The following is a 17,666-nucleotide window of genomic DNA, read 5'->3' on the forward strand; positions in this document are numbered from 1 at the left end:
GATTTCACAGAGGAGGAACTTCTGTCCCGATGACAAGGTTAAAGCAGACTCCTAGCAGTGTCATCGTCATTCTTGTGGCGGAGGAGATCTGCAGTGAGAACTCCAGCAGGTGGAAGGGCCAGAATAGAGTGTGGCTGGCCTGAGACTGAGTTCCAGAATCCAAGGTGATGAAACTCTCCACAGTGAGCTGGGAACTAATCCAGGGACCGGGGGACTGAACCTGGGGTGTTGTGTGATAACTAAAAGGCAAAGGCCACCCCCATGTCCAGTTCAGTGAGGAAACCTGGCTTGCTTATAAGGTGGAAACCGAGGCACAGCCAGGTCATAATAAGAAGACGCTTTACTCACCTAGGGAAAAAACAGCTCCTTTCCCACATATTGTGTGTGTGTGTGCGTGTGCGTGTGTGTGTGTGTGCGCGCGCGCGCACGCATCGGGGTGTGTTCAGCTTTAGGGAGCTATTTGAACAGCACAGTTTGGCTTCTGTCTCAGGTATGTCTAGGTTTAAAGCCAGTGACAGCAACTATATTTGTAGCATCACATTTGCCTCTACCAATTTTTAACCTTTCTCAGTGCTTTCTGTCTACTCTCAAAAATCTCTTCAGAGTCCTGGGGTGAAGGGCGGGGCTGAGGCAATTAAGTCCACCTTAGGGCCATGCAAAGTGATGCCCTGAGAAGCATCCTCAACCAGCACCTTCACACCTGGGCGCTGTCAGGACCTCCCCAACCTGGTGTGGGAGGCGGGTCAGCGGGAGGTCCCCTGGGCACCACGCTACCATCTGCTCAGGGTCCCCACTGCGGGGCTCCCACCACCGCCCACACTGGCCCAGCACCTGTAAGTACGTTTCCAGGGCCGTCCATGCGTTCCAGTTTTTCACATTGGGACCCTTGCCCAGGTAGATTCTGACTCTCTTCTCCCGAACTGGGGGCCACAGAGCAATATTGGCTCGTCCTCGAGGGATGCCCAGGACCGTCTCGTGCACATAGACACACCACAGGTTGCAGGTGGCCTCGGTGGTGTGCGGGGGGAACTCCCACTCCTGCCGCTGCTGGTTGCGGCCCAGCTCGTGCACAGGGCCCCACAGCCCCTTGGTTCTGATGAGTTTCTCACTGATGAGCTCCTGCACCGACTCCAGGTGACACATGATGGGGTAGCCTGCGTGCATCCAGCCTGGGAAATGCAGGAGGGGGAAAAGAAGGTTAGAGCGCTCCCCACCCATCTAACAAAATTATTCTCTCTGTTGTATCTCCCAAAACACCCAGTCCCCGCTGACCCCATGACTTCCAGAACCCTGTAATGCTCAGAAAGGCAAAACCCAGAGCCTCCCGGGCCTTCCTCCTTACGCTCTCATTTTGTAATAATGCTTTCATCGCTGCTCTGACTGGCTATGGGAGCCGAGGCAGGTTACAGATCGCCGTTCGTGTTACTATTCAATTTTTCTGTTTCTCTGAGAGTGCTCTGTCTGTGTGAACCCATCATTATACTCTTTTCTCAAAATTAAGAACTTGTGGTTCTCATTCTTTAGACATGGAATTGCCCACGTCGACACTACCTTATAGTGATCATCTACATAAGCCAAGAAAACTAAGGTCCAGAGAGATTTCCTTGGTTCTTTAATTTCTATACACCCTTCATTTTTCAGGCCTCTTGACCTGCTGGCAAAGATCTCTTTATTCAGTGCTTTCTCCCAACACCTGTGACCTAGGAAGAGGCCCTCGGTCAGTTTTATCCACTCCTTGAAGTCCCCTGATGGAAGTCTGTGAAAACCCGGCATGTATTTTCTGCACCAGTCCCACTGTTTGATAACATCTCTTGACTAAAACTGTTACATATTTTAACATACTGTGTACATATAGTTCTACGGCCTGCTTTTTATGTGTCATATAAGCTCATCATATTTCCTTATGCCATCAAAATATCACTTTAAATGTCTTCCTTAATGTCCACTGAAGGTATACACAATACATTACTGAACCATTCCATAACCATTCCTAAGTGGGCACTTAGGTAGTTTCCAGTGTTTTGTTGGGGGACACAGCGAGTCTTTTTTTTTTTTTTTTTTGACGCATTTTTTCCCTTTCCATTTAAATAGCAAGGATTACATTTTATATGCCTTGCCATAAGAACATTTCTACCCTCCTGGCTGCCCACTGCATGGCTGTTGCAAGAAGGAAGGCCCTAAGGGGGGTCAGCATGCAGAGAGGTTCGCCCCAGGCACCTACCGACTGAGATCTGCACGTCGGCAACGATCCTCTGAGGCAGACGCAGGGGGAAAGGCTCAGCCCCTAGCCGGGCCACGGCCTGCATCACCTCGTCCCAGAGGCGTAGCAGCGGCTCAGGGTTCTCCAGAGTGCGAAGGTTTGCGGTTGGCACCGTCAAGATGATGTTGTCTGTAGCCAGCTCTCCCCAGGGACCTGGATTCTCCTGGATACGCCTCTTCCATTCCTCCTGGGATGTCTCCCCTGGAAGACAGGCCACAGCGCTTGAAACTTGTTTCCCCAAATCCCTGACATTAACACGTTCAACTTGAACCCCAGCAGGAGAATACCAATGCCATGAACAGCCACATACTTGCTCTATCCTTCTTCTACAAAGGTCCCATGGATGGGATACAGTTTGGTCTTTATCCCCTCAGCCTCAAAGCTGACTGTAAGGAAGCTTCCCTCCCTTCCCTCCACCAATCCGAATCGCCCTCTTCCCATACCAGGCAGCCCCAGATGACCTCCTCACCCCCAGCTCTCCCTGTCCCTCGGGCTCGCTCCAGGGCGTCCACTCACCTAGCCTGTAGTAGGGAGCATGCACAGCCCCCTTAACCGTGACAGGCACGGAGCCCAGCTTGCTGCCCTGCGGCACAATGATGTACAGGAGGCCCCCCCAGAGGCAGGTTATCGACTTCGTGGGCTTGTCCAGGCAGCAGCGGTTAATCACAAGGGGGCCTCGGAACAGCTTGCTGGCCCTGGTCAGGTCATCGGTGTGGCAGCCAATCTGCACCTGGAGCAGAGAGATCCCCCACCTAGTGACCCTGGGGCATGCACGAGCCAAAGGGGAGAGCGCCCAGGACATGGGGACAGGAAGGGTCACGGGGCCATGACCCTAGGCAAGTCCAGGCATCCCACCATTTATAAGCCCTGTGCGCTAAACCCATGAAATTGTATCATCCCTCAAGGTCGTATGGACCAGATCGTGAAAATTCACCTCGGGGCGGGTCAAACAGCTCCACAAAGGGTCACGCTGAGATGCTGATGCAGGGGCACCAGGTGTGGCCCAGATGCTAATTCTGAGGTGGGCGACTCCCACACAGAGTCCCTTGCTGTCTCTGTAACAGCCAGAATCCTGGGCTGCCTATTCCCCCGTGGTGATTCTGGCTCTGGGAAGGGGCAGAGGGGATCCTGCCTTTTGACCTGAGAGGCCCAGTGGGAGAAAACGTGACCGGCTGATGTGGAAGATTGATTCAGTTCCACCTGTTCTCCCAGGCCCCTATTCCTGCGCCAGTGGAGTCACCCCTGTCCTCAGAGGCATCCTGGGACTGCTCTCCCGGGTTTATGCTAAACAAGTTCCAGGACAGATACAGGCACAAAACAGACGCTAACCATCACGATGGCCCACAAGGGGGATAGAGCAGGACGGCAGCTTAACGTTGTGAATACCGTGTGTGCATGTGAAAGTGACAGAGCTGACGCGGACCGGGCAAGCTAGGAACAGTGTATGGTGTCACAGGGAAGAAGCTGGAGTCAGAAGGACCTCATGCTTTGATGTGAAATCACGGGGTGGAACGTGGAGTAAGATTTATTGGACTGTGTGCTACGGCACCAGCCGTCTGGTACCTTTCTTATTCCCCACTCTATGACATAAGTTAAAAGCACAGAACTTGAGCCAGAAGCTGGTTAGGTTTGAGTCCTGGGCGCTGAAATGTATCAAATCCATACATTTCAGTCAGTCAGTCAGCTGTTCTGCACCTTAGCTGCTCCATCCTAAGCAACTAAGGGGGTAGAAGTACATGCCCTTAGTGCCAGCTGGTTTTGTAGGAAGGTCAGGTAAGATGCCCACTATGAAAGCAAGAGCATCTGGCTTCCGTATTTGGGTTCCACGTTACGTGGTGAGATGGGGCATGCCTTACCTTCAGGTCAGCAGAGGCAGCGGCTTCAGGCAGCGAGACCTCTATAATTTGCCTCCCGGGTATGTAGAGCCCGGTGCTCATCCAGCAATACCTGGTGCCTGCCGAAAGCGAAGGAAGAGTAGACGTTACCCTTCCTCCGTGATTCCATCGCCACCCAGCTTCCAGAGTCCCTTCACGAGCTCTGCACATCTTCCTGCCTCCGTGCCGCCCTGGCTCTACTCTTCCAAACATCACCTAAAACCTCAACCCCCATCTCCTTGAGAGTGCACGGCAGAGGACGGAGATGGCCCCCTGGGGGTGATCAGATCTGGAGCTGAGCTGCTGAAGTCATCACGACCCATTGCCCTCCAGTTCCCACCCGCCAGCCTCCCACCCCTCATTCCTTACCTGGATTGTTGCAGTTGACCTCAACAGTGATAGGAGATTCCGAGGGGCGCAGGTAGGGGCTGCTGTACATATCCTCAATTTCTGGGACTAACAGAGAGAGGTCGCTTCCAGAGTGGGCCAGCCCAGTGGCCAGGGAGAGCATAGCACCCCTGCAGCAGTCGTTGATGACAGGGTTCTCTCGGGTAGCTACTGGGAGCCGATAGCGACTCAGCAGCTTCCTCAGGAGCCGATGCACCGACATGTAGGCAGGGATCTCCTCTGCGGGGATCTGCAGGAAGGCTGCGCCATCCGGTCCCAGCTTTGCCAACCAGCCCTTCTCCACGTTCCCTCTCTTCCTGCCCATTATAACCTGGAACTCGGCCAGGGTGGAACGGAAGTGATAGGTCCTTATCCCTGCCTTAGGAGTACGAAAGGGCCCAGGGTTGAGGCTTTGGCTGGTGATGCTAATGCCAAAGGGGTTGAGGAGGAGGTTTCCTGGGAACCGAGCCAAAGGGGACACTCCTGGGTTCTTGAAGGCCCACCACCAGGCTTGGGCTCCAACAAACAGGCCCCCGCCCTCTGCTACAAACTCCTGCAGCTCCTTGACCCCCACATCACTCACGGGCTCAAAGCAATAGACACTGGCATCGCTGGTCAGATTGGGCTCAATGCTGCTGTCTATGCCCCCCACTGCAAGCAGCCCACTCAGAGTCCTCAGTTCTGTCTGCACCACGACCTTGCCTCTGCGGCCCGCGTCCAGCCAGCGCACAGCATTGAGCAGAAAGGGGCCCAGTTTACCAACGGTGAAAAGGACCTTGTGGCCAGTCACGACCACCCGGCCCCGGCCGTAGCGGGCAGCCGCTATGACACAGCCATGGTAGGAATCTAGCCCCAGGGGAAAGGCTAAAGCCCCGTGCACTAGCAGCTGGGACGGGAAACAGTCCGAGTTGCTGATGTCCAGCTCAGAAATCCCGTGCAGGAGTTCATCTCTGTCCTCGGAGAGATCGTCTTCACAACTGCAAAAGACACACGTGTTCTCTATTACAAAGCGCTCAGAACAGCACCCAGCACATAGCAAGTGTCAGACTTACTAATACCATTTTTAGCTCTTACATGGGAACTGGGAGAACAAAGTGGGCAGACCCGGCCTCACTGGGTATGGAGACTTGTTGGAGGGAAGACAGAGGCACTCGGCATTAATTCTGCTCTTTGTGTGCAAACCCTCCAAAGGAAATCTCGAAAGAAGTCCTGCTGGGTGTACCCAATACCGTATCTTAAATATACTGGGTTTAAGTGTTTGTTTCAGCCTTTGAAACACTATACAAAGAACTGAATGGAAAATCATGGTTTCATCCTTATAAGGAGGCTTGTTTATAATTTCATGTATCGAATTTTCTACAAATAAAGTCAACAGAGAGCTGAGTCAGTCAGTGGCGTTAGTGAAGAATCACTATTATCTCAAAAGGTGGGGCAGGGAGCTGACCGGCCTCAACTCTAGTGGGACCCTCCTGTTACGTGAACCCAAGAGGATTGACTGCCTACACCCAGAATCCCACACATTCGTTGCCGGCTCAACAGGGGTGATACACATCTGTGCTATAAGGTTTTTCTCATCACCACCTGTTCCTATCTAAGGGTAACAAACTCCTATAAGACTTTCAGGACACCTATAACCCCCAAAATGGGGGAAGCCCCAGGTAGTGGGATTATGAGGGGGTAAGAGGTAGAGTGATCTCTAAGCTTGAGGTCCCAGAGCTGGTTAAGTCACTCTCGTTAGGTAAATCTCTGGCAACCGTATGGTCAGAGGACGTTGTAAGGAAACACTGAAAAATTTATAGTATTTGTGTTGTACTCTCTGTGGTTGGCAGAGCTGTAATTAACTGATGGGGAAACTATAGTCCTCTTAGCAGGTACATACCTTTCCTGAAGATAAAGGTATCACCCTACAAGATGACTCTCCACCTCCTTGAAGCACTAGCCATTAAAATCATTCAACTAGCTGTTCGTGCCCTGATTCCAAATTTACCAAACAACCTTGTGATAATAATAGTACTTCCCAGGATCATCTGCCTAAAGAAAGAAGTCACTGGCCAGGAAAACCAAAATCTTCTATTTTTTTGTGACATTTATATTTCTCTAGCAACATCCTAGTATATCTTTAATTTGCTGATTCTAAAGCAAAAAACATTCATTTTTAAATTTAAGTACTTTATGCATACAAAATTAAATAGAAAATGTTTTAGTTCTTTTTTTTAATAGATCTTTATTGAAGGTGTGGCACATATATACAATGTAATATTACTCAGCCATAAAAAGAAACGAAACTGAGTTACTTGTAGTGAGGTGGATGGACCTAGAGTCTGTCATACAGACTGAAGTAAGTCAGAAAGAGAAAAACAAATACCGTATGCTAACGCATATATATGGAATCTAAAAAAAAAAAGGTTATGAAAAACCTAGGGGCAGGACAGGAATAGTGACACAGATGTAGAGAATGGACTTGAGGGCTTGGAGTGGGACGGGGAAGCTGGGGTGAAGTGAGAGTAGCATCGACATATATATACTACTGAATGTAAAATAGTTGGCTGGTGGGAAGCAGCAGCATAGCACGGGGAGATTAGCTTGGTGCTTTGTGTTTTAGTTCTTATCACGAGTTCTGTTCATAAATTTCATGCAATTAATTGTTTTACAAGTGTAGTCAGTGAAGAGGTGATTTACGTTGGTATCAAGGTTTGTACATTAGCCTGTTACGACAAGATGAGCAATACTGAATGTGCAAAGTTAAGACCCAGACACTGCGTCACTAGCAGGACCCTAGATGCTCCCTGCTGAGTCGGAAGCATCGTCAGAGACCTGTCTGTTATTTCTGAGAGCCATGGCTTATATGCAGGGGGAGATAAATGTTTCATAAAAAACTTGAATTGGATTTTTACTTTTCTTTTCCCTCTCTGTTCTGAAATGAAACAAAAGTTATTAAAAAAAGACAATAAAATCATGATAGCACTACATTCACTATATTTCAAGAAGGGTGCAATCAGCAAGCTGGGACAGGAGGAATTTATAGGAAATATAAATCAAATGAAATCAGATTGATCAGAAACCCAAGAGAACAGAAGAGTCTGTAACTGCACATGTGTGAAAGAGAAGATCAAGAAAACAAAAGAACAGGGATTAATCGTCATTTGTGAAAACAGCTATCCTTCCTTGCCTTGTTCTCAATCTCAGGGTATTTCACCATTAAGTATGTTCTTAGCTATAGGTTTTTCAAAGAGGACTCATCACACTGAAGAAGTTCCCTTTTATTTCTAGTTAGCTGAAATTTTGTCATGATTTGACACTGAATTTTGTCAAAGGTTTTTTTTGGTCTGTGTACATCTATTGAATATATATGGTTTTTCTCATTTATTCTGTATTAACAGAATAATTAATTTGATATTTGAATGTTAAACCAGCCAAGCATTCCTAGAATAAGCCTTACTTGGTCATGATGTAGTATCCTTTTTATATATTGCAGTCTACTTACAATATTTTATTAAGAATTTTTGTATCTATGTTCATGAGGGACATTGTTCTGTAGTTTTCTTGTCTTGCAATGTCTTTTTCTGGTTTTAGCATCAGAGAAATAATGTTTTAATAAGTTACAAAAACTTTCCTCTCCTCTTATTTTCTGAAAGAGTTCATGTAGCATTAGCATCAAAAAAGATACAGTCCAAACTGTAAGCAGTGATTACCTCTGGGAAGAATTAGTAAGAGGCAGAGGTGGAGGACGAAGATCTTTCACTTTTTACTTTGTATACTTTGGGACTATTTCTCTTTTTTCCTGTAAGCATATTATTTTGAAATTGAAAAAAGGAAAATGTGCATAAAAAGGAAAAGAAAACTGAATCGTGACTTAGCAATTTCTCTTCTAAAGTGGCATATCTTCCCACTTGAATTCACTCTCTAAAAACTTCTAATTTATTTTGTGAGAACCAGTTAATACAATTCTACTATACATGGCTAGGACTGTAGTAAGACGCTCAGAGTTAGGTAGGTATGCTCACCCCATCTCGCAGGGCCATGACCCTGACCAACACCTGCAGTTAGCATTCTATCTATCCTAGCAATGACCTCCAAAGACTTGTGGATCCTTGTTACAAATAAGCTTATTAATATCTGTTCAGGTATTTTTGTTTTCCAAACTTGGGGAGTCACATACACGCTGATTATCTTCAGGAATTTGGCAGTTCTCTTGTTGCATTTCGGCTCATTTGAAGTAGTCGATTTTCAAAATCCTGAAATCTTCATAATCTGAAATTCAAAGACTTTTCTATATAATATCCCTTGGCCATCTTTCAAAATGCAGTAGAGATGTCTATATACATATATATATGTGTGTGTGTATATATACATACGGCATCAATTTAGATAACGTTTGCCAATTCAGGTTTCACAGGGGTGTTTTCAAGCCAAGGAATTTGGAGCACGTGGACATTTCAGAGCAGGACCACTGTTCGACATGCTTTCTCTGCATCTCTGATGACCGTGAATATACAGGGATTACTGAAGACTGAAAACCAGTCTCAATGGAGTAATGGCTGAAATGAGGGCAAGGACCTTCTACTCCAGCACGTCCCATGTAGAGGGGGAAAGAGAGTTGAAAGCACACGCTAAGGTCACGGCATGCAGTTGCTGGCAGCGAGCCCAGGTTTCCAGGTTCTACCGAACGTTGATATCACAAGCCCTCTTCCTACAACAGTTACTTGGTTTTTGTGACTTCCTCCAGGCCTGGTTATTGGAGACGTTTCTGCTCTTCTAATTCTCAGACCTTTGGAAATCATTTTTTTGAAATAAGAAATAAAGCCTGAGACATAGCATATACCGAATAAATTGCTGGCTAAATGAATGGATGAATGAACACACATAGAACTAGAACTCTAACAGAAGCCTGAGATTTGTGTTAAAATGAGACAAGGGCCTTCTTAGCCATAAAACAGATTAAACTATTGTGGTTGATTCTCCCCAAACCTCCCTCAGATCGGTTATCTAATGATATGTTTAATCAGCATCAAGTCCCGTTATCGGTAAAGCCAATTCAGTGTCTAGTCCCTGTTTTGTTAAATGTAGAAAGAGGGTAAAACATGGCAATCCATCATGATGCTGCTGCCTCAGTTTGGTGGATGAAGTAGGAAAAATACCAGTTAAAATATCAATAGCTGGGCTTCCCTGGTGGCGCAGTGGTCGAGAGTCCGCCTGCCGATGCGGGGGACACGGGTTCGTGCCCCGGTCCGGGAAGATCCCACGTGCTGCGGAGCGGCTGGGCCCGTGAGCCATGGCCGCTGATCCTGTGCGTCGGGAGCCTGTGCTCCGCAACAGGAGAGGCCACAACAGTGAGAGGCCCGCATACAGCCAAAAAAAAAAAAAAAAAAAAAAATCAATAGCTTATACAACTGGAGAAACGTACATGACTTGGGGCAAAGCAGCATAATGATGGCTGCCAAGTAATTTTCAGTGTTTGGAAATGATATTCATGACCTCATACGCTTACATTACCACAGCCTGAAGGCTGATGTCAAAATAATTAAAGTGTTTTAGGTACTTTGAACATGTTTCTTAATTCATTTAATCCTCACAACCACCCTTAAAGGTAGTCATCGTTAATCCTACTTTAGAGATGAGGCTTATTTGTGGCTCAGGGTTTTAGAGCAAGCACCAGACAGAGCTTGGGAACTTATTAAATTTGCCCTCGACTAAAATCTGCTTTTCCCAGTAGATATGAAATCTCTTACTAGAATCCTGAGTCTTGAAATGAGGCTGTGTTTATGACAATGGATCCAGTGTTTGTTCAAATGAAATACTTAATAGAAAGAAGGTGGGACTGGTTCTGCATTTAAAGTACAATAGCCATTGCCCTCAGATCTGGAGATACAGTGGAGACCTCCGAGGATAAGCGGATGGAAGATTAGAAATTGTTCAGGGAACAGAGTACAGGCAGTGTGGCCATAGAGACAACATGGTGGCCAGCGCTCTAAGTGCAGATCATGGTGCTTTCCAGGCAGGAAGTGAGGGCAGTGACTATGAGACTTGTGTCCTGATATCTGCAGGTATTCTCACCAGGCTAAGTAGATCATCTGGTTTTATTATTTAGGGTTTTATTTTTCCATCATAAAATTAGTAACTTCTTCTGATAAAAATTTGATTCATCTTGATAAGACCTGTGGACAGTTTATTCTTGGAAGGTTCATCCTAATATCTTCTTTAGAATTTAATTTAGTAAGAAATGCACAAGTAGCAAGGTTAAAGCTATCTTAATTCACTCTCGCATGTTCAAATATGGGTTTAAAAATAAATAAGATATTTGGGCAGAGTAACTAAACCCACAGGGACTTTCAATGTGAACCTGACAGCCTGTGATGGAAATAATCTTCCTTCTTGAATTCTAATAGAAGCATGTTGGTGTCTAGTATTGCTGAAAATGCGTTGATGATAATGTTATACAGTATTACATAATTACAAGAACACTAAAGAAAGATCCAAATCTTCAACAGTAGGCAAATGATTAAATAAATGAGGTATATACACTGGCATTTGCATAAAATGAATCAAGTATAATTTTAAAGATTACATAGGATGAAAAAGTTTATGAGCAGAATTCAAAATAGCATGTATACTAAGATGACAAGGGAGCAAAATTATGAATGAGTGGGGAAAATAGTGTGCAAAGGTGAAAAGAGAGTTGTATTGTGGGTTTATGATTTAATAATTTTAAAATGAAAATAAAAAAAGAGATCCAGCAATGTTGAAAAGGTAATCTAAAAGAGTATCCAATGAAGAAAAATCATAATTCAAAAGTACAGTTGACCCTTGAACAACATAGGTTTGAACTGTGCAGGTCCACTTCTACACAGGTTTTTTTTTTTTCAATACTAAATACCACAGTACTGCACGTTTCGCAGTTGGTTGAATCTAAGGATATGGAACCGAAGATACAGGGGGCTGACTGTAAGTTATACGTAGATTTTCAACTGTGTAGAGGGATGACCCAAACCCTCAAGTTGTTCAAGGGTCAACTGTATTGGCAACACTGCACATGCATGTGTGTGTGCATGTTTCAGAAATATTAGAAAGGAAAGTGGGAAAAAAGTGATCTATTAACGAGTTAGAATTTTAAAAATATTTTCTGCTTATTAAATAAAAAAGCATTTGTGTGTCATAAAGATGTGGAAGATTTTAAATGTGATTTCTGAATTGCATGTGAAGCAAGGTAATGAAATATATGCCTTGTTAAAAAATTTGATAGGAAGTTTGAAAATTAAAGTTTATACCTGAAAATCATCTCTCAGTATCCCACAGTCAAGAGATCTACCTATTACTCACATTCGGGGCTTTCTTCTTATGTAATATTTTCTACATATAGCTATATTTTTTTTTAACAAAACTGGGAACATATTGAACCACCATTAGTATCCTATTTTATTTCACTTAATAGTATCCCCAAAGAGCTTTCCCTTGTCCTTAAATATTCTTGGAAACATAATATGTTTAATGGTTAGTTAATAATCCATTGTATAGTGTTCTATAATTTCTACTCTTCCCAATAAAAATAATGCTGAACTGCAATCCTTATACATGAATCTGATTATATCTCAGATTATTTATTTTTTAAAGTCCTATTTTAACAAATATATTTTCAAAGGTTGAGATTTAATTTACATAAAGTAAAATTCACACAATTTAGGTTTATAATTAATGAATTTGGATAAATGTATAGTTTGGTAACGACCACAACAGGAGGTGGGAGAAAGATAGGTTGATGCTGACCTTTCAGCATTGTTTTGATTTTTTGAACTCTGTGAATATATTACTTTGTAGAAGGAAGGAAATAAGGGATGAGCAAGGGAGAGGGAAGGAGGGAGGGATGGAACACACATACTGGGTGCTTGAGAGCTAATATTAAGGAAACTGGGGTGAGGAGGAGAGGTTTTTCTTTTCTGTTTTTCCCTACTCATCTCAACCTATGCATAGGTATTTCCTTTTTTTTTTTTTTTTTTTTTTTTTTGCCGCGCACAGGCTCTGAACGCGCAGGCTTAGCGGCCATGGCTCACGGGCCCAGCCGCTCCGCGGCATGTGGGATCTTCCCGGACTGGGGCACGAACCCACGTCCCCTGCATCGGCAGGCGGACTCCCAACCACTGCGCCACCAGGGAAGCCCCATAGGTATTTCTTAATGTAGATAAGTTAAGAAATGTATATATGTGACACACACACACAGACATATATTCTCTTGTACCTTTTCCTTCTCTTCATTTCTTCTCAGCCAATTAACTTAGGAAATCATTGCTGCCATCTTGAATCCATCCACAAGTCAAAAAATGACCCTCATAACATGTAAGTAATTCTATGATATACCTACCTGCACAAGCAGAGTCAAGCGTTGCAGTGACGTCTTACCTAGTGAATAACCGACGCTAATAACCCATAATCTCCACAGGAGGTTCTATGCACGTCCCTTATTAAGTCTGATTTTTCCTCCTGCGTTAGCCTTCAAGTTGATTTCCCACGTGCACGCATGCACATACACACACACACACGATTTAACCAAAAGGCAAAAAATTCAGATTCAGTGATGATGAGAGATGATACAGGCATAGCCAAAGAAAAAAGAGGTATGATTTTGATAGCGAAAAACATCTTTTAAGGCAACTAAAGGGGATTACGTTGTTAAGAAATAGAATTACGCCCAAGTTTTACCTTCCTGGTCCTTAGAATGAAGATCACTAGTAAGCTGAAGTTTGAGCAATCTGATCAATCCCTGTGCCTCTGAACAGCTCTTTCCTCATTGCACATATGAGAATGGAGCTGTGTGGGGTGTTCCAGGAGTTCCATGCCAAGGAGAGGCCACAGCTCATTCCCTAAGTCTCTGTACTACCCTGGTGTACCGTCCTCACTCAGTCTACCTCGTTCTGCTCCCACCGGACAGAAATACCAATGCTCTTTGCTCCAAGGATGCTGAGAGTTTTCATGCACAATATAAGGTGTGGCCTCGTGTGATTTTTCTACTTCTGGGACTACTCCAGCTTCTCATCTCTCTCTTCATCCATCCAACACATGTTTACTGAGCACCTACTAACCTGCTCCATGTTCAGCACCATATGAGGTGCTGGAGCACAATGTGAAGGGAACAGGCTGGGCAAGGCCCTCAAAGAACTTTCTGTGTAGCCTGTCTTGGAACCCATCAGCTGCCTCCTTCATCCTCCATCAGCAGGTCTTTTGCTTCCAGAGATAAAAATCATCTCTGACTCCTAGATTTAAGACCTAGCACATAGAACTTATGCCATCTTTCTGGTATCTCAACTTCTAAATCCTCTAGTTTTTACTTCCATCCTAACCCTATCTGGCTGGACATTGCAAAACCTTTCGCACAGCTCTCTAGACTTTGTCTTACTGGACCCCTCGTGTCCGTCTTCCTTTGCCTTACACTTCAGTTGCAGGCAACCTTCACCTGTCACCTTCCTGGATTAGTCATGTGAACCCTGGGATTCAGCAATATATTTTACTAAACAAGATGCCGGGGGACATAATGGTCACTAAGATGTTTCTCCCCTCAAAGAGCTAAGTGATCTGGTCTGAGGAGGCAACAGGGATCCTGCCCCTGCTGCCCCTCAGGGTATTTTAATACTCTGGTTGATTCATGGCGAGTCCACGTTGAGTGCCAAATTCTCTTCTGTTAGCCTGGGAGTAGCCTGAAGACAAGAACCACCTTCTGCTTTTTAACCTGGACCAGCTCCCCACTGGGGTGATGCACTCACCTAACTAAGACTGGGATCTTGGGCATCTTCTTAGAGACTTTAAAGAAACTCGTGTCCCCTTTATTGTCGGTGAAGTACACGCCGGCCACGCTGGTCACAAGGTTCCCAGGGAACGTGAACAGAACCCTTTCATCGTCGCCCTGGTTGGCCCAGTCCCAGGCTTGGCCTCCGATTAGCAAGCCCCCTCCACGTTTCATGAACTTGACCAACTTTTCAGTCATGGTTTCATTGTAGGCATCAATACAGTAAACCCCCAGGGAGTCTTTCACTTCTGGTTCAACCTTTGCCTCTACGCCAGAGCCCTCAAGGATTTTGGCCAGAGGTGCCAGGGATGGGTGTACACCAACAGAAGCCCCAGGGGAAGAGCAAAGCCAACCCACTGCATTGAGGAGGAAAGGAGTGAGCTGGGCCTCCACCAAGTAGTCCTCGTGGGACACCACCACCAGGCGGCCTCGGCCATAGGAAGAGGCAGCAATGAGGACCTGGCCCATGTCATTCACCATCACCGGGAAGGAGGCCTCTCCAATTAGAAGCAGTTCACATGGGATGGCATCTTCGGGGACATCCCAGCTTGTCACTCCATTCATAAGGGCCTCAAAGGCAGCAGACGGAGTCGCCATGGCTGGATCGGCTTCTGCAGAGAGGAAAGCAAAGACTCAGCCTGGTGAAGAATGGATAAACAAACAAGCCAAGAGTTCACTCCTCCAGTAGCTGGGGCAATTCTTCCCATTAAGCAGATGAGACCGACACTGTGAACTGACTCGAGCACTCTTCAGGGCCCTCAGTGTCTCCAATCCAGGAGACCCTGTTGTGCGCTGTCAGCTAACATTCTCATGGTCAGACTAAACAAGCTCGACATTTTGCATCACATAAGGAAGCAAACAGAAGTGAAGAATTCGGGCAGAATTGAGTCTCCAAAGACATATATTTAAGTACTAATTCCCAGCGCCTGTGAGTGTGATCTTATTTGGAAATAGGTCTTTGCAGATGTAATCAAGTTAAGGTGTGGTCATACTGGATTTGAGTGGGCTCTAATCTAATGACTAGTGTCCTTGTAAGAAGAGGATATTTGGACACAGACACAGGTACACAGGGGAGAGACACACAGGCTACGAGAACATGTGGGCAGAGACTGGGGTGATGTCTCTATGAGCCAAGGAATGCCAAAGATTGCTGGTACACACCAGAAGGTAGGAGAGAGGCATGGAACAGACTCTCCTTCAGAACTTCCAGAAAGAACCAAACCTGTCAACACTTGGATTTCAAACTTCTAAGCCTCCAGAACTGTTAGAGCAGGGGTCCCCAACCCCTGGGCCACGGATCGCTACTGGTCTGCAGCCTGTAAGGAACTGAGCCGCACAGCAGAGGTGAGCGGCGGGTGAAGCTGCATCTGCCGCTCCCCATCGCTCCCTATCTCTTGCATTACCGCCTGAACCATCCCCGCCCCCCCCCCCCCCCCCCCCCCCCCCCGCCGCCGCCTGTCCGTGGAAAAATTGTCTTCCACGAAACTGGTCCCTGGTGCCAAAAAGGCTGGGGACCGTTGTGTTAGAGAATACATTTCTGTTGTTGTAAGCTACCCAGTTTGTGGTACTTTGCTGCGGTAACCAGTGGAAACCAACGCAGTGGTGTAGCATGCTATCTCCCCACCCCCACTCCTCCCCATTTGGCTTCCACACTGATCGTATTAATCTCAGTTTGGGGCCAGAATTTCAGTCTGAAAAGTCTGGGTCCTCATAGAGGGTTCTCTGGTCACAGTCATAGGCTGGGTAAGAGGAAAGCAGAAGTCCTCTGGCTTGAGTCCAGGTCCCAGACAATCAGAAGCAGAGGTAACAATTTATGAACTTACGGCGGATTCTTACTTGCACCTGGACATAGCAGAGAAAGGTGTGTATGTCTGTGGATGCGTACTCACAAAACCCCTCTGCTTCTTCACCACAAGCTCCCTGCTCAAGGTCTCTCTGCAGCCTGAACTCCTCCATATGCACTTCACTGAAGCACTTCCCTCAAGGACAGACGTGTTGAATAGTCAGGACATCCAGGCCTCACTGACCACTCGGTGGGTCTGGACAGTGCTGCTCTCCTGGTCCTTGAGGCTATTACCACCTCCAACCTTACGGCCTGAGCCAACCTCATCATGTGTAACCTCTCAAACCGCTTCATTCCTATCCTTCTCTTCCCTCTTCTGAACATGCAGATATTCTTTAGGTGTTTATCTCTGGCCCTTACTGCTTTTTTCCCTGTGAAAGAATATGCTCACTCAAGGTACTACGGCACAGCAGTTACGAGCTTCGGCTCTGCAGTTAGGCTGAACTTAGCTTCCTCGTTCATTAAGTACGGATAATACTATCCACCACATAGGACTGTTCTGAAGATGAAAGGAATAGCATAGGCTAAGTGCCTTTCCATTACGTATTATATATGGATCTGTAGATATGTAGACACATATACGTGTTCAATTATTATATATATATCTTTGTTTAAAATTACTTGGTTACGAATAAGCTATTTAAGTATGTGCAAAATAGGGAATTATTGTAAAGTGAAAACAAATCTAACTTCATGTTAGATTTTACCAACACCGGATTAAGCATTTGTCGACTCTCGATTTTACAGGTTTCATATTGTGGAGCCAGTACTAATACTGATGATTGTTTAGTTCTCAAGGATTTCTACGGGCCCTTGGCAGAGGCCTTCCCTGTGCCTTCCCCAGGCCACAGATGCAAAGGCCCTGGTCCTGACATAAGCCATAAACTCAAGACCCCTATTAAAAGCACACTCTGCCATTTGTAACTGTCTCTGAAACTGAAAAGTCTTAAATTTATTCTTTTCCCTCCAAGTTAGCTCCTCTTGGGTAAAAACATAAGCTCGAGGTCCCTAGTTGTTAAAGAGGGTAACCTCCACCCCAGAGAACTACTGAGAAGATACAATCAGCAAACAGTTGGTTAATAAGAATCTGTCACGTCCCTGGCTCCTCCTGGGGTCCACAAACAGCCAGGACAGCAAACGGCAAGGAGTCACAGTTGTGTCCCTTCTCTCTTCTGATCCATGTCCAGCTGGTCACAGTGTCGTTCGTCCTTCACGGTTTCCAATCGCACTGCCATTAACCTAGTTTGGGTCCTCAGCGATTCATTCCTGGACTAAATGGACCCGGCTTCTAAGTCACCAGCATCTGTTCTCGCCTTTATTCTTCTACAGCCACTGATTGTGTTATTTCCCAGAAAAGAACCCCCCAGAGCTTCGCCTTTGCCCCCCGGGGAAAATCTGAGCTTCCTCTTGGGGTTTAAGGCCCCCAGGGCCGCCTGCCTCTTACTTTCCAGCATATCTCTTGCAGCTGCCAGGATACTTGGCCTTCCTGGACATGCCCTGCTTTCATTTTAGATTCTCTTTCCGTTCTCT

At 45.9% G+C, this 17,666-nt stretch overlaps 1 protein-coding gene and 1 long non-coding RNA gene across 7 annotated transcripts in view; one reads left to right on the plus strand and one right to left on the minus strand.

Annotated features, from left to right (window-relative positions):
- Positions 1-17,666, plus strand: part of LOC109549748 (uncharacterized) — a 339,321-nt gene that overhangs the window by 164,586 nt on the left and 157,069 nt on the right. The window lies entirely within an intron of this gene.
- Positions 1-17,666, minus strand: part of TCAF1 (TRPM8 channel associated factor 1) — a 45,431-nt gene that overhangs the window by 4,061 nt on the left and 23,704 nt on the right. For all 6 annotated transcript variants that reach the window (XM_019933871.3, XM_019933872.3, XM_019933874.3 and 3 more), the window contains exons 2-7: positions 14,271-14,904; positions 4,504-5,498; positions 4,117-4,214; positions 2,777-2,990; positions 2,222-2,461; positions 832-1,169 (exon numbers count right to left, since the gene is read on the minus strand). In XM_019933871.3, coding sequence (XP_019789430.1) covers positions 832-1,169; positions 2,222-2,461; positions 2,777-2,990; positions 4,117-4,214; positions 4,504-5,498; positions 14,271-14,904 — 2,519 coding nt within the window. The remainder of the gene's footprint in view (positions 1-831; positions 1,170-2,221; positions 2,462-2,776; positions 2,991-4,116; positions 4,215-4,503; positions 5,499-14,270; positions 14,905-17,666) is intronic.

This window comes from Tursiops truncatus, chromosome 9, assembly GCF_011762595.2.
Source record: "Tursiops truncatus isolate mTurTru1 chromosome 9, mTurTru1.mat.Y, whole genome shotgun sequence".
Lineage (NCBI taxonomy): Eukaryota > Metazoa > Chordata > Mammalia > Artiodactyla > Delphinidae > Tursiops > Tursiops truncatus.